Below are 22551 nucleotides of genomic sequence, written 5' to 3'. Positions count from 1 at the left end.
AATCATTATAGTTTGTTACTTATGCACCAGGATTTGAGTTTCTTATGAGAAAATTTTACAATATTGATTATATTTCAGAATTCTTTCTCATGCCATTATCTGTAAATAACTTCAGTCTTTCCTTTTCCTCTTCTTTCATCCTTAAAAGCAGTTATTTAAACAAACTGGTTTTATACTTTTTTTTCTACCCACCCTCTTGTAAGGGCTTCCTCACCAACCTCCCTACAGGTTACTAGCATGAAATCAATGGAAGAACTGTATTTTGTTTCATGGCTGACGTTCATCTTAATATTTTATAACATATGTTTTCCTTCTCTATTTTCATTAAGGGGTTGGAATTCTAGGGAGTAGCTAGGTTGGTCTAACTCCTAAATCCATGAATATTGAGAAATTGAATTTGAACTATATATTATATATATTTCATGTTATGTTTTGTCATGTCATGTCATATCATTACATACCCAATCATTTGGAGCTCCTGTGTTTCTGCTGCTTTTTGATGTTCACTGTACGATTGTTCCTGAAACTTGAATCTTATTACACCTTTTTCTGATATCACTTAGAGGGCTTTACTTGGAGAATTTCTAATGGATCTCTTGCATATATACTTTTAGCTCTGCTCACTGCCAATATCTCAGAGCCTGTGAGGCAATGTGAGCCTCCAACATATACAATGTTGATAGTATATATATTTTCAAAACAAATTTTCTTGAGTCCAATAGGGTGGACAGTGGTGTAGAAAACCTGTTGTGTATTCATGGTATCCAATTTCTGAGGCCTCATAGGTTGACAGACACATATGCAGTTATTGGGGATATTCATTCTCTTCCCTACCTACATTAAATTACACTTGTAAGAACCTTGTGCTGAGATGCCTTTTTGCTGGCTGCTGATCAGTTTGTAAAGGTTTGTCTACTCAGGGAAGACTATGATCATCAAACTAATTTGTGAATGTACTAGGCACTAAACCAAGCTCTGCTTAAAACATGTGGACATTCCTGTGCTTAACCAAAACTGACTCTTACATTCATCAGTGCCACACAGAGTGTGTTCAAAGGGCTCAGCCAGTGTTAACTGGGTTATTGTCATGTGTATTTTCACAGTTCTTAAAATTCTCTCTCCAGACACATGCTGTTGTCTGTGCCAGGACTAAAAACTTATAGTCCTTGTTTGCTTTACAGTCTCCTATCTCTTCATCATATTTTGCTCCCAGCTTGCATCTATTGGAATATTTGTATTGATGAGTACAAAACTTATCTACATCATTTTTGTTTTCCCATTGACCTCTAAACTTGATATATTTCTTATCTCATTCTTGAATTCCTATTCTTACAAATGCCATAATTTCTCCAAAGTATCACATTTTCTAGGCACATAAAAATAACCGCTTGTGGTAGTAACAATGCAAACCTTTCTGTATTACCTTGCTGATTTCTGGTGATTGCCCTCAAAGTTCAGTTCACTGAAGAAAATTAAATAGTAATCCAGCTGTTTCATTATCTTTTATGATTATCTACACATGTGGGAAAAAATGCCTTTTGTTACTGTATGTGTATTTTTTGTTATTAAAAAAAATCTCAATTTCTATTGTTCTTCCTTTTTTGCCTGGCAGACAACATATTGCCTCATTCCTTGATGTAGAGGCAGAGCTCTTTTAGACAAATGTTGACTAATGCTGTGGAACTAAGTAAGAACAGTGTGACTTTGAGAGTCTCTGCAGCAGTTTCATACAGAATTCAGCAGACTGAACTTTGAGTAAGTGCCAGGTTTACTATTTCCCTGCAGAGCTTTGCAGAAGCCAAAGAGGTTGCAAGAATCTGTGAGGGTATGGAAAGTTCTCAAAGGAGGTAGGCTATATATTCCTCTACAAGTGTATAGCTCCCAGAGGCTCTGAACAAGCTCAAATCTCTACAGCAAAATTTAAGACAATGAATGCACTGTGTCTATAGACTTTTTCCAGGTATATGTGCTGGCTGTGGGAAATAATTGCCATGGATATTACTGTCTTTATCTGTTCTAATTATGACAGCCATAATGATGAGATTGGGATGCACAATTATCAGGGCAGAGTGGGGTCCAGCTGCTTTCTGAGTAATGGGGAGACTGACGGACACCACAATCTTTATGGCAGGGCCTGGCCAATTAAAGCCTGTCCCAGTGCCACACAGCGAGCGGAGCAGGGTGCTTGGGGCACCCTCAGCTCATCAGCCGCATTCCTAGGGATAGGAATCTGAAGCCAGGCTGGGATGAGTCTTTGTTTTGGGCCTGGCTGGATGTCCATGGACATCCTTCAGAGTCACTGGGGCAGGGACTGACGACTGATGACCCTGGGGACATGAAATAGGCTTCTGGGACATGTGCAGGGTTGGGAAAAGACCCATGGAAGGCTGGATAGGGGCAAGCAGGGCTGTTACTGGGTCCTGACACCCAAAACTTACTAAAATTGAGTGCTCCATGAATAATTAGAATCAGATTCAAATATCACTAAGAGTTAAGCTCCTTATTAATTTTGGGGTGATTATGTGGGTGGTTTTTTTGTTTGTTTGTTTGTGTGTGTGTGTCTGTGAATTTTGGTGTGATGGTTTAGTTTCAAGAGGAGTAACAGAACCTTCAGGTTACTGCCAATTGAACCATCTTGTGGCAGTCAATATTTGTTGCCGCAGACAGTAATACTTGTGTATTACTGCCTGGCAGTTTACATCCATTGTTTCCAGAGAACTTTTCACCATTTTATACAGTTGGCATACTTTCCTTGGGCAGGTTCTACTGTCTTCCACTTCTTTTAAATGCCAAAGGTTTCTTCACATATCCACAAATTTGTTATATTTACTTTGAGTTCAAGCCAGTAGAATACATGCTACCGACTTGAAAGTTCATATGACCATCAAATAAATTTTCTCCCTTTTTGATTTGTCTCAGTTGCAAATGTGCAATGTAAGCAAATTGTCTTCCTTTTGGTAATTTGTTTTGTTTGTAACATCGCCATCACATAAAAAAGTTACTGGTTTTATTCCAGAAAAAATATAAAATGTATAAAATGTACAGCATAGAGCTTTCTGTTGTCTGCGCCAAATTAGGACCCTGTAGCCAGAGTGCATCTGAAGGGAAGAAGTTCAGGAGCTTTATCCATTTTATCTATCTCTTACACAGACAGAATTTATGCACTGAGGAGTTACGTGTCTCTGAGCAGAGACGAACCCCACTAGTTCCTGTTTAATAGGCATAATCATTGATAACCGTATGAGAGCTTTGGCCTCCTTTTCACTGGCAGGTTTGCCAGGGCATTTTACTGGACATAGCAGTTAAGTAGGTACATTGATGATCAGTGTGCTGTTCTTAGACTGCAAATAAAACTGTTGTAATTTGCAGGCTCCTAATTTTTCCTCTTCCAGACATCTGCTGCGGCATGAGTGGGTGCACAGTGCATGTGGTCTTACAGATTTACCTGCATTGATTGAGGTGCCACTGTAGCCCTTTGTGTGTGCTTTGGAATTTTACTCCAATCTTAAAATCTTAAATTTCAAAGTTAGCTTTTTAGCAATTACAGGAAGCTCTAGCATGTACTGCTGAAACCTATCTGCTCCAAAGCAAGATTTAAACTTTCAAAACAAGGTGGTTGTGGAAGTGCAAATAACTACTGAGTAGATGTAGTTACTGTATACAGGAAGCAAGGATCAAGTTCAAATAAAAGTGGTGGGCACCACTTCTTAGCAACTGATTTTAAAGTAATTGCAATCTTCAAAGCTATCTATTTATCTCTATAGCAGAGGCCTGGGTATTATATACCTAATGAGTTAGACCATTTGAGAGCAAGCTTCTTTCACACTGAAAAGGTATTTTAAACTTTTGCCTTTACCAGATCAACTGTTCAGTCCATTTCAGAGAGATGAGATCAGCTACTTGGAATTTTAATACTGTGTTTCTTATAAAATGTGTCTCTACTTATTTCCTTGTGCCTGAATGGGAGCTCTAGAAGTGCTGAGGTTCAAAACTGGTTGTCTAATACTCCTATTACTGCTTTGGGGTTTTCAGTAACTACTGGTCACACATGTACCACACATTTGTGGACATAAACACAAATAAATAAGCACAAATAAAACTAGCAATAAAGACACAATCATGTCTCCAAAGAATTTGGAGCCAAGGTCCTGATCTGATAAAAGCATTATGTACTTAACTGTGTGCACCATGTGTGTCTCCATCGACCTCAGTGGGAGTATTCACAGTACTCATTGTGGTTCAGTGAGTATAAATCTTCGCAAATTGGGAGGTAAACTACAGTATGTCTGTTGAAATTTACTTTACTGAAGGTTTTTTTTTGTTTTGTTTTGTTTGTTTTCATCTGTTTTCATCCAAAATTGCATGGAGTATTCCTTTTATTTTTAATTTCCTAAATTTCTTTAGAGAATGAGTAACACAGACACTGGTAAGTTGTTGTTTCTAAAGCCAGGAAGGTAAGATGAAGCTTAGAATCTGATGAATTTCTAATTAAACCTGATGGAGCTGTAGGTGTCCCTGTTCATTGCAGGGGAGCTGGACTAGATGGCCTTTAAAGGTCCTTTCCAACTTTAATGATTCTATGATTCTATGAAATAACCAATGGATGATGGATGATCATGAATTAGAAATACATATCCATAGTGTAACAAAACACGATTTAGAATAGAACAACAACAGAGTATGAATGAATACTAATCACAATATAGCTGTGAAGGAACTTAAAACCAATTGCTAAGATTGAAGTAAACTGAAAGCAAAGTAGTAATTATCAGCAGAAGAGGTCTTGATGCTCTGAAGCAGACATGAAAACAGCACTAGCTGGTTAAGTTCCAGATTGATGGGGGAAAGGCAGGATTTTGATATTTTTTTTTCTTTGGGGAGTGCTTCGGGGAGCTTACTTTGAATCAGCGAGAGCAGTTAAAATCATGCAGTGTCTACAGGATCCCAGAGCATACACACACCACCACCACTAGTTATTTGGTCAGAAGTTTTCACCACTGTGCCACACAATTTCCTTTCTGGTCACTTTTCTCCTGCACAGAACATGGTAATGAAATTGCCAGAATAAAAATAATAGCAAAGAGTATTTCAGAAAGTTTTCTTCTGATTCAGTTAAATCAGCAATAGCTGTGCATTGTAGCTCCCTTCAGGGTTTGTTCTTGGGGTACAAGTGATGCTGTCCAAGTGTGGGATGGCAGCAGATCTCAAGGGCCTTAACAGACAGCATCCTGCCATAAAAATAACTGTTACGCATTGCAGGTGTATTGAAGTCTTCTATCTATTGTGTTCAAGAAGAAACACAGTTCTCCAGAGAGACCTAGAAAGACATGAGCATGAACCTCATGTGGCTCAACGAATCCAAGTGCAAGGTCTTGCACCTGGATTGTGGCAACCCCACTATTAATACAGGCTGGAGGACAAAAGAATTAAACACAGCTCTGTTGAAAAGGACATGAGGGTCCTGGTGGATGGGAAACCAGACATGAGTAAGCAATTTGCCCTTGCAGCCCAGAAAGCCAACTGTATCCTGGGCTGCATTAATAGAAGTGTGGCCAGCAGAGGTCCTCTACACTGCTGAGACCTCACTTGGATACTGCATCCAGATGTGGAGTCCTCAGCACAAGAGAGATGTGGACCTATTGGAGTGTGTCCAGAAGTGGGCTACAAAAGTGCTCCAAGGGATGGAATGCCTCTCCTACAAGCACAGGCTGAGAAAGCTGAGGCTGTTCAGCCTGAAGAAGAGAAGGCTCCAGGGAGACCTGGTAGTGGCCTTTAAGCATCTAAAGAAGGGCTGTAAGAAAGGAGACAGACTCTTTCGCAGCATCTGTCGTAAAAGAACAAGAGGAAATTATTTTAAACTAAAATAAGAGAGATTTAGATTGGGTACAAGGGAAAAGTCTCCTAGAGTGAGGGTGGTCAGGAACTGGCAGAGGTTGCCCAGAGAGGTGGTGGCTGCCCTGTTTCTGGAGACACTCAAGCTCAGGCTGGACCAGGCTCTGAGCAATCCAATAGAGCTGTAGATGTTCTTGTTCATTGCAGAACTAGAACTATTGCTGGACTAGATGGCCTTTAAGGGTCCTTTCTGACTTTAATGATTCTATGATTCTATAAAATAACCAATAATCAATACAATACAAGTATGGTCATTTCCTCTGGAAATCTCACAGCAGCACCAATCCCCGGTGCAAATCTGGTGAAACCCATTAATCAGCCTTAATTAACTCTTCTTTCCGAGACTGAATTCTCAGGCTGACAGCTTGGATGACTCTGTCTAACAGCACCACCTGGTGACACCTGCCGCGACACCAGAGCTCGGTGATCCAGACGTCAGAGTTTCTCTGGAATATACATTTTATTCTGCAAGCTTTCGCTCTGCGATGGGAGGCAGCAGCGCAGGAGCCCCGCACAGCAGCTCCCCGCAGCTCCCTTACCGGCGCACGCCCCGCTGCCGCCGGCAGAACGGAACGCGCTGCGCGGGGCCGCGTTGCTCGGGGAAGGCACTGCGCGGAGGCACCGGCTGACGGGGCCGGACCGGCCGCCATGGCGGTAGACATCACCCTGCTCTTCAAAGCCAGCGTGAAGACGGTGAAGACCCGCAACAAGGCGTTGGGGGTGGCGGCCGGCGACAGCGCCCGGGATGAGCTGCTCAAGCGCAGCGCTGCCCGCTCCAGGAGCGACTTCACCGGGCGGGCACGGGAGGTGGTGAGTGCGGGCAGCGGGCGGCCGGGGCGGCGGGCAGCCCTCCCCGGGGAGCCGGGGCGAGCGGGTGGCTCCTGAAGTCCCGCAGAGCGCCCCGGGGCAGCGCCGTCCGCAGCGGATGTGGGCCGGGAGCCGACGCTGATGTGGCGGCCGGAGGGCTCCCAGCCCCACCCCCCCACCGAGCCTCCGTTTCGCCGGGCTGGGGCTCGGTGCCGCCGAGCTCTGCTGTGCTGTTGCGGGCTGCCACGTAGGTCGCCTGCGGGACGAGCGGGCGAGTCTTTGTAGTGCTGGGTCGTTCCTTATTGCTCGTTTGTTCCTTGTGTCGCACGGTATTGCTGTCAAACGCTGGGTCCTTATGAACTGCGAGTAAACTAGGGCGTTGTAGCTGGAGAGACAAGCGCTGAAAAGCTAAGGAATTGCTGGGCTGGAGGCTGACAGCGTTAATAATATTACTGAGTATGATTGTAAACTTGTTGCAGATTTTTTACCTCCATACTGAGCAAAAGGTGTGGGGGGGAAAGTGGCGCCGGAGCACGGTGTGAGTGATGCCCTTAGTCGCGCAATGGGACACACCTTGGAGGTGTTCAAGGCCAGGTTGGCTGGGCTCTGGGCAGTCTTATCCAGTGAGCGGCAGCCCTGCCCATGGCAGGAGGATTGGAGCTGGGTGATCTTTAAGGTCTCTTCTGAGCTAAGCCATTCTGTGATTTGGAAAAGCTGGGAGAAACAGCCTGCTCAACATGCTCAATGAGGAAACAGACTTCCAGAACACATGTGCCAGTGTAGGGCTGGGCAAAGGATGACAGGAACTTTTAGTCCTCAAGAAGGCAATGATGCAGTGATGGACTTTCCACTGTCTCACATTTATAGAATGCTGTTAGAATTTACTGTGTGTGTATTAGTGCTTTTTGGTCAATGAAAACAAAAGCTATGTATTTTTTTATTTTTTGGTCCTTGGACCTTTACTTTGGCATAACTATTTTAAATTCAGGATGCATGGATATTAAATCACACTTTTACAGACTTACATGATAACTTGGTTTTGGTACCTGATTTGATACCGGTACAGATATTACATAGTTCCAGTTTGTGTGACACTTGTTCTCAGCTTTACCATAGCCTTACACCAACTGATCTGGATATTTTTATATCGTTGTCAGTTTTGGAATGTCTCTGGCATATGAATGTCTTTCTGTCTTAGGAAATCTTACTATTTAAGCCTTCTCCTTTACTTTTTATGGCAAGTACAAGCTATTAGGAAGATCGTCTGTCAAATATATTATTTGAAAATACTATAGGGATGAGAATATTGTATCACTGCTGACTGTTCAGTATGCATTACAGAAATGGAATTAGGGTTGATACAGCTTATTAAGAGGAATAAAATCAGTGGCAAAGCAGAATCTCACAATAGGCTTGATTCCAACCATGAATTATTACAGTGGTATATGAACATATATATGAACATGAATTATTATAGTGGTTTTGTTTTGTTTTGCTAGGGAGATGATCTGCTTTTTTAATGTTCTTGCAAACAGACTAAAAAATTATGTGTTACAACTTCAATTCTTCAAAAGCAATACCAGACGTATCTGAAATCATGTCCTTGAGAAGGGAGAATTTGAAAGGTTAATTGTTTCTGAGCCTTTAAATGCAAAATTTCAGAATGATCGAATGTCTGTGATTGAAGCTGTTGAACGCATAGGAATGCCAGATTCATGGGGATACAACATCTGTTCTTCATATAACTTCTTTACGCGTATTCTATAGAATGATCAATTCTTTTTTATTTTATTTTTTTAGTTGGTATAATAGGCCCGTATTCACATCAAGGATATGTTTGGTTGCTCTGTTTCATCCTCTGTAATGAGAAGGGAAAATCTCCACGTTCAAGTTAGTGGTTTCAGAACATAGTGAATTACATCTGAGTTTTAAAAGAACAAGAAATATTCAAAATACTACAAACGGAGGAGAAAAATATGGTGCCTACCAGCCTGAGAGCAACTAATGCACAGACAGCCCTAGCTATAGCACTGTTTAATTTGCCTTTACATGTGGAAAAAGGAGACAGTCAAGTGAAAATTAGGCCTACTTTGTTCTCTTGGCAGAGAAACCAGAATGTCAATATTAGCACTCAAACTTTTTTTCAGTTATATAAACATCTTCAATAATCCAACAATATTGCATTTTTTAAGACCACCTGCTAATTTCCAGTTAATTACAAAGTATTCCTTTTTTTTTTCTTGTTGAAAATGTCAGTTTAAAAATAAAATAACTTGCTTACTGTATTAACTCTTTTATGGGACAGGACATGCATTTGCCAGGTCTAGAATAGCCCTGAATGAGACATAACCTCCATAACCTGTATCTGAGAACCAACATTAAAGCGTGTGGCAGAACACGACTGGTGAGTTAGTCTGCATGAGTGAATTGCTCCACGTGTAGCTGAGTGGCTGACTCTAATAGCACTAAGAGGGAAATAGCCACAACTGGTTAAAACTGAACACTTAAATTTCTTCTGTTTTATACTGAAGCAGACTGAAAAACTCCAACATGCTTTATTCAGGTTAGTTTATACGATCATTCTGGCTCTAACCGCTACATAAGAATAACTCCCATGAGAGAATATTTGGATGCCAGGCAAGTATATATTGCTTATGGTACAGCCAATTACAGTCCTTATTAGAAATTAATGACTGTGCCAAATTTTGGACAGCTAGTGATATTTCAGCTCACTTTTTAGCTCTTAATGAGAGGTAAATTCTAATAAATTGGGCCCACAGCTGAGGTCATTGGAACTTGTGCTCACGTCTCCCTCATACTGTGCTGAACACTCACTTCTCCCCTCGGAGTTCACTGGGGCTGCATGTTGCAGTCATTTGCATGCACCTGGGATTCCCTTTCCTATTTTCTAGGCAGAAAACAGAATTCTAAATTATACATTTTCAAATGGGAAGCTACAGCATACCGCACTGTATTATTTCAGATTTATCTCTTCCTCTCTGCAAATTGTTTTTTTTGCTTCTCATTTCCTTCATCCTTGTTAGAAAACAGCTCAGGCTAAGAGATGGAAGGCAAAGTTGATAATTTAAATTAGGGGGGTAGAGACTTAAAAAGCAGGTTAAGGGAACAGCAGGGGAAGGATTTTAAAAAGATTTTTGGAGACAAAACGCTAGCCTTGTTTAATGCAATGAGATTAAAAGCCAAATCACTAATGTTCCCCATGTGATGCTTCTGGTTTTACTAAAACTTCCATCAGTAACAGTGGTGAGGATATAGGTTGGCCCTGAGGGAGGAGCTGTGAACTCTTGTGTTTTGAGAAGATCTGAAATGACTGTACAAATGTCTGTTGTCGTCCCTTTCCCTTGTTTGTTTGCTTTTCAGCACATTCTTAACTCCATGGGAGTTATTTCTGAACATAGGCCGAGCAGCTGGTTTGAAAGCTGGCTTGGGAAACAGCTTCCAAAGCTGCCCACTGAGGTCGTTTTTGTTATCTGGGCATCACGTGGTGCTGCAGAGTCCTCCAGGGCTGCAGGGTGGGTTTGAGGGCAGAGGGTTCCCTCTGCTTGTCCTTTTCTTGCCTCCTTCCAGGGCCCACTTGTGGGAAGTTCTTTCTTGGCTTACAGTTGTTGGAGAAATTATTCAATGTAGGTGGTTACTATGAACTCTTTGCAGCCTATGGTCTTCCATTAAGTTGATGTCTGCTGTGAGCTGTTATTACCTTGCTGAAAAATAGGGATGCAACTAATGGAAGATTGTTGTACACATGGAATTGGAAGAAACCTGAGGCTTAATACACGTGGCTTCCTTCATATCTCAAATACAGAGTACATCTGTGTGACTGGGACAGGGTGGCAGGTGCTCTGGGATGGGAAAAGCTGGAGTGATGTGATGGGATGACGACAGGGTGAGCAGGCTGAGCGGGAGGAAAGCAGATGGTACAGCTGGGAGAAGGGACAGTCAGCTCTGAAAGGATAGCAACCCGGATGCAAAGGAAGGAATGAAGAATGGAAACTGATACAGAGGATGTCAGAATATAACTAAATTAGGTTAGAAAAAGAAAGATGTAACAGCAAGAATTGAACTTGCAGTTGTGCATCAGCTTACTGTCTTTGAGTTCTTTATCAAAGTTAAAATAGTGACCTGTTCTTTCTTCAAGAACTATTTAGGTACGTTGAAATTGCTAAAAACTTTAATATTTTTTATTTATATATTTTAAACCTATAATCTTGTTTGTGACAGAAATGAACTTACATATAAGCAAAGAAGATTATAGGTTACCAGAGTGATACTGCACTTCTTTTCTCTGCGCATACTGTATGGTCGTAACGTTGCATAGAGAGGGATACTTTTTTTTTTTGACTGTTGAAGGGCACAGTTAGCTTCAAAAAAACAGAATTGGATTAAGTAGCTTCTTCCACTATGATGATTAGCAAACAGAATTTCTGAGCCATCCTAGATAGTGATTGCTTTCAGCTCTCAGATGTGTTGAAGTAGTCATAAATGAGGGAGATGATTTAGGATACCATGTAGGTGTTGTCCAGCATGTGAGACAAACAAAACCCATATGAAGTTGAACATGTTCTCACTGGATATTAGGAAGAATTTCTTCTCAGAAGAGTGGTGAGGCATTGGCACAGGCTGCCCAGGGAAGTGGTGGGCTGGCTGTGCCTCGAGGCATTTCAGCAAAGGGTAGATGTAGTACTTAGCTACATGGTTTAGTGGGTGATAGTGGTGGTAGGTGGATGGTTGGAGCAGATGATTTTAGATGTCTTGTCTGATCTTAATGGTTCTGTGGTTCTGTGAATGTCATCCAAATCTATTCCCATCTTTGCTTTTCCACTTCACTTCCACTTTCAATACACTGCTAGCTTGACACTTCCAGGGGGATATATACATATATGTGTGCGTGTGTCTACGTATATGTGTGCATATATATATGTGTATATTGTTGTTACTGTTGACTTTTAAAGTTTTAATGTAGACTTAAATATTCATTCAGAATTGGTAAGATGAATTCCTGCAGTACAAGCTGGAACTGTTTCCCACTTTTCCTAAGTGGAAAGTGAGACACGGGTTTCAGGTGAACATCAGCAGAGGTTCTCTGAGGACACAGGACTCCTCAGGGTCTTGTTGGTCTGAGGCTGAAGATAAGAGGAGAGACTTGTTAAAAATGAAATCTCACTACGTTTACTGGATTTCTAACACAGAGTAATATTCTAAGTAGGTTTTTATGGTATGGTCATTTAATTATTATTTTAATGGAAAAGCCTTGTTCTGGGAAAAAAAAAAAATGAAGTCTTCAAACATTTAGCGCATATGGGATGTAGCAATTTATTTTAATTGAGAAGACGGGAGATAACCTTGCTGCTGAACACTGAGGGGATTTCTGGCATGAAACGCACACTGGAGGTCTGATGTGATGAAGAGGAGCTTTGAAGAGAGCCCTGTCTGTGTGACAGACAGAGAACCGCATGGATCCTGGAGCCAGTAGTGCCTGGAGAAGAGGAAAGAGGGTTCCGGCAGCAGGAAGAAGGAAGTTTGTCATTAATTTGTATTTTGGTCAGGAAAAACATTATCATATGGAAAGTGTGGTATCATCTGCTATTGACATGAGTAAAATATAGACAATTGCATTGGATTTCTTTTTTTTTTTTTTTTTTTTTTTCCTTGCCTATTTTCAAGGTGGTTTGGACGTCCTTACAAAGGAAAACAATTTCAGTTTGCTGGGCTTCTTGGTATTTCTCTTTCCGAAAAGAAAGCTGTAATTTCTTCAAGAGTTTTTGGCTGAACTAATGGTCTCCCCCGTGTTCTTCCCTATCTCCTTTAATTCCATTTCAGCCTTTTTACCTTCCTTTCCCCCTTTTTCAGGAAAGAGCACAATGCATACAAACAAACAAACAAAAATTGCTTAGTCTTAGAACACTTTTATACATAAGACATCCTGTACATGAGATCTGTCTTCATAACTAGTTCTCTTGTATTAAAAGTAAATGATGATAGCAAACAGACACATGAAAGGCAAACATAATTGTGATGAAAGCCATTTAATGATAAGTGGAGAAACAAATATTTGTTGAAAATAAAACTGTGTGTAAAGGCTCTAATGCTGACTTTTGGAAACATTACCATGTAGCAGTGTTAGCAATACTGTGTGTCCTGTACAGTAGATATTGTTTAAAATTGCTTGGGAACTGGAGCTTGCAATTGTGAGCTTGGAATGTCCTGCAGATAATTAAGTTGTGGTCAGGCTTTAGAAAAATAAAAAGTTCTCGAACTATGATTTTACAAACATGCTACAATAACATTGCTTTATATTTAACAGTTTCTTATAGAAAGCTGATACTCTCATGAGGCATTCACTAAAGGTAAAACATCAAGAAAGAAAAAATATTAAATTAAAACTTCACTTAGGATGTTGACAGTTGGCTTGTAATATTAAACAGATGTGCATGTTCTTGGGATATTCTTCATTTAGAACTTTGTTTCATACCCATTTTCAAGTGACAGCTACTAATTTTTGATTAATTTAAAATTCCCTTTTCTTCAGTTGTCTTTGATATATATAATTTTCTTCAGGTCAGTTCAGCTGGTTTGTGATGCACACTGCAGTTTCTGTTGTGTTGTCCAAGGAGAGAGCTTTATCTAGGCTTAGATTGAAGGAGAGCTCATTCAACTCTGTTTTTAAAAGAAAATAAATTACACGTATGGAAAGATCCTTTGGCTAGACGTTGCCCTTGCATGTGTGAGCAGGGCACTTGTTGATTCTGGTTGTGGGTATTGTAGGGCATAATTGGGTCTGTTTGGCTCATAATAAAAGCTGCACTTGAAGTGACACCAAAGGGAAGAAATTTAAGCTTTTAAGAGAGAAAAGTTTTATGAAATATGGAGGGAAGGAATAACTAAAAAATTACAGCACTCTTAAAATGGCAATATATTGTGTCTAGTTCTCTTGTCACTCAGCCTTTTCCAAACCAGTGTTTTGTTCTTTTTAATAGAAAAGAGCTACAAAAAAGATCTTAAGTTTGGAAAATCTGAAGTAAGTCTGATTGTGGATTTTACAGAAAACCAAAGCTGAGATACAGTACTGGAGAAAATGTGTTCTTATGATATGATTCAGCTGCTCTTTGATTTAGTCGATCCTGCACCACGTGAAATCAAGTGCAAGTATTGTAAAATCCAAACGGTTCTCAGCAAGTAATGCAGGAGTTAATACAGAGGGGTGGCTCAGGAATTCCTTTTTACATGTGGGACATTGCTTCTTTCCAAAGCAAAGAATTGGATACTGGGTTTCCCAAATCTCAGGCTACTTTTCCTCCACTGACCTATGACTGATCAGTCTGACCTTAGACTGTATGATACATGTATAGAACATGTATGAATGTTCTGTCTTTATATTTTTTATAGTGAATGAAATTACAGGAAACAATGTGTTTAAGTTTTCCTAAACTAAAATAGCTGTGTTAGACTTCACAGGGTGCATAATGTAGTTATCTACCAGAGGTGTTGCTTACTGCAAAGCAAATGAGCTCTTGTTCATGATGATTTTTCTTTTTCTGACTACATCGTCACAAATTTCAGAGTGTATGTGAATGTACAAAGATGGTTCAACGTGGTTTTGTTTATTTGTTTGTTTTCATTAAAAATGCATTAAACCAAGTGAGATATTAATTGATGAAATAATACTTCAGCCTGCATACCGAGTTAGGAGCTGGATGTCTCCTTTTCCTGTACATTTTTTCAGTCCCTTTAATACACAATGATGTCACAAAGTGAGTGATACTAGGTTATATATGCGTCGTTTCCATTAATTATGTTATTTTCAATTCCAGAGATTCTTAGTTCATTATTGAATCTATTGTAGTTTAGATGGGAAATGCTTACAAGAACTCAGATATACCATATTAAAAACATAAAATGCAGTAGGGACACCTATAGACAATAAAGAAAAATACATCTGAGAGGGCATCTTAATATGGAGAAAAGGAAAGGAAAAATAGAAAAAATCCAGGAGTTAATTGGTTTGTCTAAAATGTGACCGAGTTCTATATTTATTTTTCTCTGTAGCATATAGATAGCACAGTGCTGTGGTCTGGCTGTGACTTCACCATTTTGTCATACAGTGCATCACAATTTATTGTCTCTGTCCTGAAATTTACAGTAGTTTCAGGAATGGTTTGTGGGTTCACTCAATGCACTTGAAATATATGGTATAATTTTATTTTACAGGGAAAATTAAAGCATGTACATTTTTCCAGAAGAAAGGTTTTTTTGCTTGTAGTGAAAGACCTTCCTATAAAGCTCTTAAAATAAGAATCTACTGAATTAAGCACCATGTAAATTCTATTCTGAATATTATTCCAATTTTAAAGAAATAAATTCAGATGCATCCACTGGAGGTATGGGAAGAAAGATAATCCAAATACTACATTAATTTTATCTTTTGAGTAATGCTCATTTGCATACTTGTCTTTGACACTAACAAGAAACAATCTTTGAAGTAAAATTTTGATTCTTGATTTGCTTTTATGTGATTGTTATTCTAAGTGATGTTTTTTTAAAGGCTATTACTTTAAAAAAACTGCTGTCAAAGGAGGCACCCTGAGACCTGTTCTTATGTTATGGAGCATCTTTCTTCTGGGGTTTTTGTGGTGGTTGGATCTGGAATGAGGATTTGTCCCTTATGTGGAAGGCTTTGAAATAGAATGAATAAAATGTTCATCATGGAAATGATGTGAAATAGCACACCTGTTGACAAACAGATTGCCTTAGCGCATGTGTTGTGTAAGTGATGGTACTGAGGATAATGCAAACTCTGAAAGAATAATACTATGGGTGTCTGATCCTGCAAAGATACCTTTGACCAAGGATGTTCATTTGTTTTTAAATTAGTGGCAAATAATACTTTCTTACTAGAATTTTGAAAGCAAGAAGGTTGTTGTAATGTAAACAAACTGAAACTCAACATTTTGAATAGTGAACTTGTTTGCTTATTGTTATCATTTCAAACATTTCCGCTGTCTTTTGAGGCTCTGAACTGAATGACTACATTGCCTTCTAATTGCATGTTGTGTGTTCTGCTTTAAATTGCTGTTACAGTAGCTCCCAGAGCTCCTAACTGGGAGCAGAGCTATGTATCCCTTGCAGGGCTTTTGAACTTTTAACTAAGCAAGGCATTTAAGGAGGTGGGGCAGATGTGGGATGAAAACCTGCTTGCATTGAAATATGTTGCAGAGTTGCGGTCAATTTAATTGAAGGAAAGATTTTGCAAAAAAGTTCTTAGAGTTTAATACTTATAAGATAGTACTAAAAGGGAAGACTTCTGAAGTGCTTTTAGACCTCTTCAGTCAGGTACATGCTTTGATTTTTTTTGTTTGTAACAAGTGAACTGAATTCACTGGGGCTATTCATGCCTTATTGAATTGGTTTCTAAGAGAGTGTTCTCAGAAACTTCTGACAAATGGGAAGGGCTTGTCAATAAAGACATTTCTAATTTGCTTTACTTATTCCTGCTTTAAAGATGTTCTTTACTCTAAAAAAAGGAATAAATATATGAATATACATAACAATTATTAGGTGTAACTTGCAGTATTTTGAGAAAGTTCAGTTGTGGAGATATGTGAGAGTTGTAGCAATTAACCTACATGCACATTTATAATTCTAGAAAATGGACAGCATATTACATTCAAAGACTGGATCTGATAGACCCAAATTGCTTAAAACATCAGTTATTGAAGATGTCCCCCTGGGACTTTGAGAAACCATTTAGCAGATGAAAGTACATTTTGAAAAGTTTGACCTTACAGGCAATCATAAAATGAATCAAAACAGTTCTTTCCTCCCCTGAAATGTACAGAGCCCATCTGTATCTAATCCAGTAATTACAGACTGAGTTCAATTACCTTTTCAAACTTGGAGCAGACTGGAGACTAGGCAGTGAACAAACACAGGGTTTTGTCTAGACCTCAATTGACCACAGTCTAAAACTTGAATTTATATCTCATTTTATTTCTAGCTTCGCTTGATAGTTTTTAGGAGATTTATTTTGCTGTGTAGTTGCTAGACTATGATTATTTATTTATTTATTTAACTTCTTGACCTGGTGTTTATGGCTACATTTTTATCCCAGTGAACTTTATAAAATCAGTCCTAAGAGTTTACTGGGTTGATCATTTAAAATGTAATGAAAATTGGGGCTACGCATCTCCTGAGTCTTTAATGTTGCAACAATGAGATTATGAAAGAATCTGAACAAGAACAACTTTTCCGAGTTAATACTCTATACTCACTCAATATATTTAAAGTCCAGATTAAAGGCACAAATGCAACTTTGTTTTTTTTTTTTGTTCTCTAAGAAAATTGAATCCCAGTTCTACCAGGCTGTGAACAATGATGAAAATATGCTTTGGGCTATTTATTAATTTCTGTGAGTTCTGTCTCTCGATTCAGCTAGTGCTAAAGAATACACAGTTGTACCAGCTCACGTTGGTTATCCTTTTGATTGCTAAGTCAGAGGTCAGGCATCTCGATACTACCCCACAAACCGTGCAGCAGACCTTGTAGCATACTTGTCATTGAGGAGTGCTCTGCTGAGCTTGCTGACTTCTGTGAGGACAATGCCAGTGGGATGTTGTGATTCCTTATGTGATTGTCTTATACATACAGCCTTTGGTTGGAGAGCAGTCTTTGCAGTGAAGATGTGTGTAGTTTGCAGAGTAAGTTGTTGAGCTTTGCAGAAGTCAACCACAGCCAAACTTTTTGCTACGGCTGTTTGCTTTGTGTCTGGTAGCTGCTCAGCAGCAGCAATGAGGACAATAAATGCAGTGTCTTTAACTTCCAGTTGGGCTATGCTTTGGTTGGGATGGCATTTCTTGGCAAGTGAAGGCCGACTGATACATTTAGTTTAACTTAATGATTAGTTTAACTTAATGATTCTTAATCAATATCTTGTGTAGCAGATGCTGTTAATTTTCTAGGGATGCTGTTTGCAATGACTTTGTGTTAGGTCTTAGGGAATAAGCCATAATGTTGCAATGAGCAATGAACTTGATGCGAGAATGTTGTGATGTTTAATTGCCTTCCCTAGTAACACTCAAGAAACAGCTGTTAAAGGCTTTGTAGGGATAGGCATAAGACTTTTGTAATCCAGTACTGTTGCTGTCAGCACACAGGTGACCTAGCTAGGAGGCAGGAGCAGGCTGTGGTATCATCAGGTGTTTCACTACCTTGTGTATGGCCTTGCAATGTTCACATCATTCAGTCTCTTCCTTCCCCTTTACCTTATAGCACAAACTTTCTTGTACCTGTGTAAGCAGTGAGTTTGGCTGAGTCTCTGACTTGATTCTCCTCTATGGATTGAGGAGAAAGCGGGGGGGGCCAGCAGCAGCACCTGCCATGTTAGTGTGGGTTGGGATGGTGCATATTTGCGTGTCATGTTACTCAGCTTGCCCCAGTCACTTCCAAGGTGACAAATAAAAGTGGTTTTGCAGGAGCAGGCATCAGCTTGGGCCCTAAATGTGTGTAGTTTTAATGTGTTACTGTTGGTGCTGCTAAGGGGTATTGCTAGATAAAGAGAGATTTATGAACACTTCTGAGGTACTGGTAAGAAGAACGTGTTAGTGAGTTCAGAGCCACTGGGTGCTGCATGCAGCTGGGAGAATTCAAAGCCTTTCCTGGATCGTGCACATGTGTGAAGGGCTGGGGTCTGGGGCAGTAAGAGCCTGTAATTTACTCCTGTGTGCAGGACACGAGGAAGTTACTTTGCCAGGAAAAGTCCCATACGTTCTTTGTTTGAGGCACAGAGAGAGCTTTGAAGGGAGCTCTTGTTAAAATATTGGCAGTGTGTCATTTGCATCACCTTTGTTTTCTTGAATATAAAAGTTAAAGCTGCTCTGAGTAACGTTCAGTTTCTGGCTGTGAGTTAAAAGCCAGCTGCCAGTTGCGCTCAAAATGAGGTTCTGCAGGGGGATGTACGGGTGCAAGCGTTTGGAGAAAGCCATAATGCTACAGCTTATGGTCTGGTTAGATTGATGACTGGGTCTTGAATGCACCTATGTATTTTGGTAGAGAATAGCATAATTTTATGTATTGATTTAAAAAAACAAACAAACAAACAAAAAAAAACACTCTTTAAAATCAACACTTGTCTAACTGTTGCCCATTTATGTTCAGTTGCTCACCTCTTCTTTAAAGGGCCCTCTGGCAAGGAGTAAGGCAGTTCTGGAAACTTGCTTCTTTGTTACATTCAGTGAGGACAAACTCTAACAGTTAAATCAATTTTTAAATTATGGGTAATGCTGCTGTATTTTTAATCAAGTAACAGCCTAGTGGTTTGCTTGTTTTCAGATAGCCAAACTACACTGTGAATAATCCCATATAAAGGGGTCCTGATGACTTCAGAATTGTTCCTGTGGCTTATGAAGCTGCTATATTTATACAGACTTCCATCTTTTAAGCTGCTTATTTTTTTCTTTCTTCAGTTATATATGAGTTTGTTGTATAATAGATGAGAGAATACCTATGTTCATGGAGTTTAACATTCTAGTTGTAAATAAGGCTGAAATGATTTCTCATCTAGTCTGATAATTTCCCATTGATAGGATTGAGGTGGATGTATGATGTGGATAATAGAACAGCTACAGCAGTTTTTTGTACTATGTATAGATACAAGAGAAGTGATCTTTAGGTTGCATTTCTTTTGAAGAAGGTTCACTCTACTATCTGTTTTCACAGCTTTTGTTAGATTTATGTGACAGATCTGGGTGTTCCCGCTGGCATGATTTCAATCTATATCACTGTGGAAAAATTTTCTGGGTTTTGGGCTAGGATTTGTTGCCTTGGTGAAATACACCTGTGCGAACCTGGCCAGTTCTCTTCCATACTTCTACTTACTTAACTGAGCTATCAATATTTAATGAATTTAACCTTAAGATTCTTTATCATTATTTTTGCATAATTGCATTCCTTATTGTTTTATTTAACTTTGTAAATACTCTTACCCTATTGTAAACACTGTCAATTGGCATTTTTAACATACTATATACTATCATTTTTAGCTATGCTGACATATAAAAGTGGTTTCAATTTGTGTGTTTTCCTTTTTTGCCATTCCCAATCTTGTTCTATCAAAAGCCTCAAAAACTTCTGTGCTGTGTTCTTGTCAGTCTTGCAGTGTCGTAGCAGTTTCTCAAGATTGCCTTTATCATTTAAAAATATTTCTTGCATTTAACTACAGCTTCTTACATCTAAAAGTCTTCAACTTTTATCTTACTGTTTGATGTGAATCTCGACTAAAACTAAAATACACGGATGTCTGAATGCCGTATTCAAATTGGTTAAGTATGACTAAGAAGGAGTAAGAAGGAGCCCATCAAGTAAAATCTTACGGCTGCATACAAACCAGAATTGAAGCAAACAAAAAACCCACCAAAAACACAAAAAGCAATGCAACAAAACAGAACATTAACTTTCACTTGCAATAATAGTATTCTGATTTTCATTAAATAGGTTGTTTTACTCTATTTTATATAAACTCAAGATAAATTTCTGTGGTTACAGGGGATATAAATCATGAGCTTACTTGTAAAGGGGGTTGTTTATTCAGAGCTGGGCTGACAGTCTCTCCCAAAGAGAAGCTATTACTTAATTTTATTTTTCTAAGTATAAATTCTTTAAAAAAAGAAAAAAGAAATTGTAATGATACCCCAAAGGTATCATAAACATATAAATAATTATGGTCTGAAATTATTAAAATTACAGGAAATGGACATTTAAGAAATCTTAATAAGATTCATAGCTGAGAGGGGAGAGAAAAGGTGTCTTGCTTCACAGCTAAAATTCGTGTCAGGAGTTCCTACTTTTAAGTGATTAAAAAAATATATACATTGGAATTGTCAGCATTACTCACATGTGAACAAATAGCATTGATTTCCCTTTGAATTACAGCTGAAGCTTACTGCTCCTTAATTCTGAAAGCACATTCTTGGGAAAAATTTCTACATGACCATCTACTGTAAGTTTTCCTAGTAGAAATTAGTCTTCCCCATCCTCCCACCCCCATTTCTTCACAGGCCAAACCAGTCAGTACATCCTAGGTAGATAAAAAATGATTGGAAGAGCATTTTTATGGTTCCAAAAGAAGGGTTCCGGGGATGGTTTGCCATGCTACGTTTCGTGGTACCTTACTCAGCTGGTGGGTGGCTCTCGTAACTGTGTGTGGCAGTGATGTTGCCTGCAGGAGATTTTGCTTAGATGTTGCTGCTGGGCTTTGGCTGACTTGAGTAGGAGGCAGTTGGGTAAGTCCAAAGGAAGCTGCATCAGTTCTCAGTGCTGCTTCAGGCCAGCGTGAGCTTGGCTTCAAATTCTGGCCCATGCTGTGGGATTGAAAAGCTGCCATGGTTTGTTTTAGTTGCTGTTTTACAAGACAATTCTGTTGTTTTTTTTTTTAAAAAAAAAAAAGGTGAAATGGTGTGGCTGCAGGGAACAAAGTAGCTGATGTGTTCAGAAATAGCTAGTTTCCAGCTATTTGTTTGCTGTTGTGCCTGATCTGTGCCTTCTGTAGGTAAACAATAATGACCTTCTCTGTGCAGCCCAGATACTTGGTACGTTAATCCATGCATAATCCTTGACCGTGGAAACAAAATGGAGTTTGTCCATTGGAATGATACTTGATAGTGTTAGGAATTTGAAGCACGGTGAGTACTACGTCAGCTTGGGCAGCATCGTATAGGTGTGTTGGTGTAGACAGCAAAAACACAGAATCTAAAGTGAAGATGCTCTGAAAGCAGAGCAGGGGGCCAACTGTGAGAAGTTCCCACTTGGCCACAGCTTCAGTGGAGAGGAGCCTGCCCAGCTGGTGCCACATTGCCCACCTGCTTGTGTGCTCTGCAATGACTTCTGCTGAAGTTTGGTCCCAGAGTTAACTCCTGCACATGCAACTCCCTGTGAATTGTGCTGTAAAATTCTGAATCCTGAATTTCAGAAAGCTACTCAGAGTAACCTTTCATTACTGCACATGCATTAAATGAGACTGGAAATCTTTTTTCATCGTGAAATATATTTACACAAGAATACATAATGCTGCGTGAGTTTCCCCTGTGAGAAAGGGGATGAGTAAAATCTCTCATGCAGACACAAATCCGAATGGAGTCACTGTGGTGCTGTAAGTGGAGTGCTTTGAACAGTGATGGTAAAGGCCAATTATTGCAAATATGTATTTTAACCAATTTACTTTTATCTCTCAACCAAAACATTCCCCACAATTGTTGTGGAATTTATATTTTAGTCAATGAGGTTTTGGATGATTGTGTAAAAAAAAATATAGATGTTCAAGAAAGTTGTGATTAGAGTTGGACTATAAACAAGAAAGAGGGAAATAGTTTAAGTAAAATCAGATGTTCATCTTTTTTTTTTTTATTGAAGGTATTTATTGCCTCAGAGAGAGTAAATGAAGACTAGTGAAATAAAAACATTTAGCATGACTGTACATTTTTAAAGTCTCCTGTTCATTTTTTGTCAGGGTCACCTCACGTTCCTGTTGACCCTCTGCAGATCTTCAGAGTATGTGGGTGTACTTCTGTCCTTGTGGGTATCAAACCTGGGCACTCCCACAAGATGACAGAAAACAGTGACAAACTGAGCACAGACATCCTTATCTGAATTCTACACGTATTACCGTTCTCCGATTGAGAATGTAAACCTAGCCTTCAAGTCATTGTCTATAAAATAAGACTCCTCCTGTATTTACAAATCCCTGGAGTAAAATGATTGTAACGCTTTGTTACAACACATAATATGCATTATCATAATTTCAGTCATTTAAAAAAAAAAAAGCTTCAAAATACTTTTCAGCTGGAA

The 22551-nt window shown here is 39.3% G+C and overlaps 1 protein-coding gene across 2 annotated transcripts in view; it reads left to right on the top strand.

Annotated features, from left to right (window-relative positions):
* STX18 (syntaxin 18) overlaps positions 1-22551 on the top strand; it is a 140146-nt gene that overhangs the window by 79849 nt on the left and 37746 nt on the right. The window contains exon 1 of one of the 2 annotated variants that reach the window (XM_042870859.1): positions 6504-6702. The exons of the other annotated variant lie outside the window; for it this stretch is intronic. Within the exon in view, the coding sequence (XP_042726793.1) occupies positions 6541-6702 (162 nt within the window). The 5' untranslated portion in view covers positions 6504-6540. Of the gene's footprint in view, positions 1-6503; positions 6703-22551 lie in introns of those variants that run through there. 2 annotated transcript variants of the gene reach the window in all.

Source organism: Lagopus leucura, unplaced genomic scaffold, assembly GCF_019238085.1.
Source record: "Lagopus leucura isolate 7727_CA_CO unplaced genomic scaffold, USGS_WTPT01 Super-Scaffold_100004, whole genome shotgun sequence".
NCBI classification, from domain to species: domain Eukaryota; kingdom Metazoa; phylum Chordata; class Aves; order Galliformes; family Phasianidae; genus Lagopus; species Lagopus leucura.
This window is presented reverse-complemented; position numbering and strand designations above follow the sequence as displayed.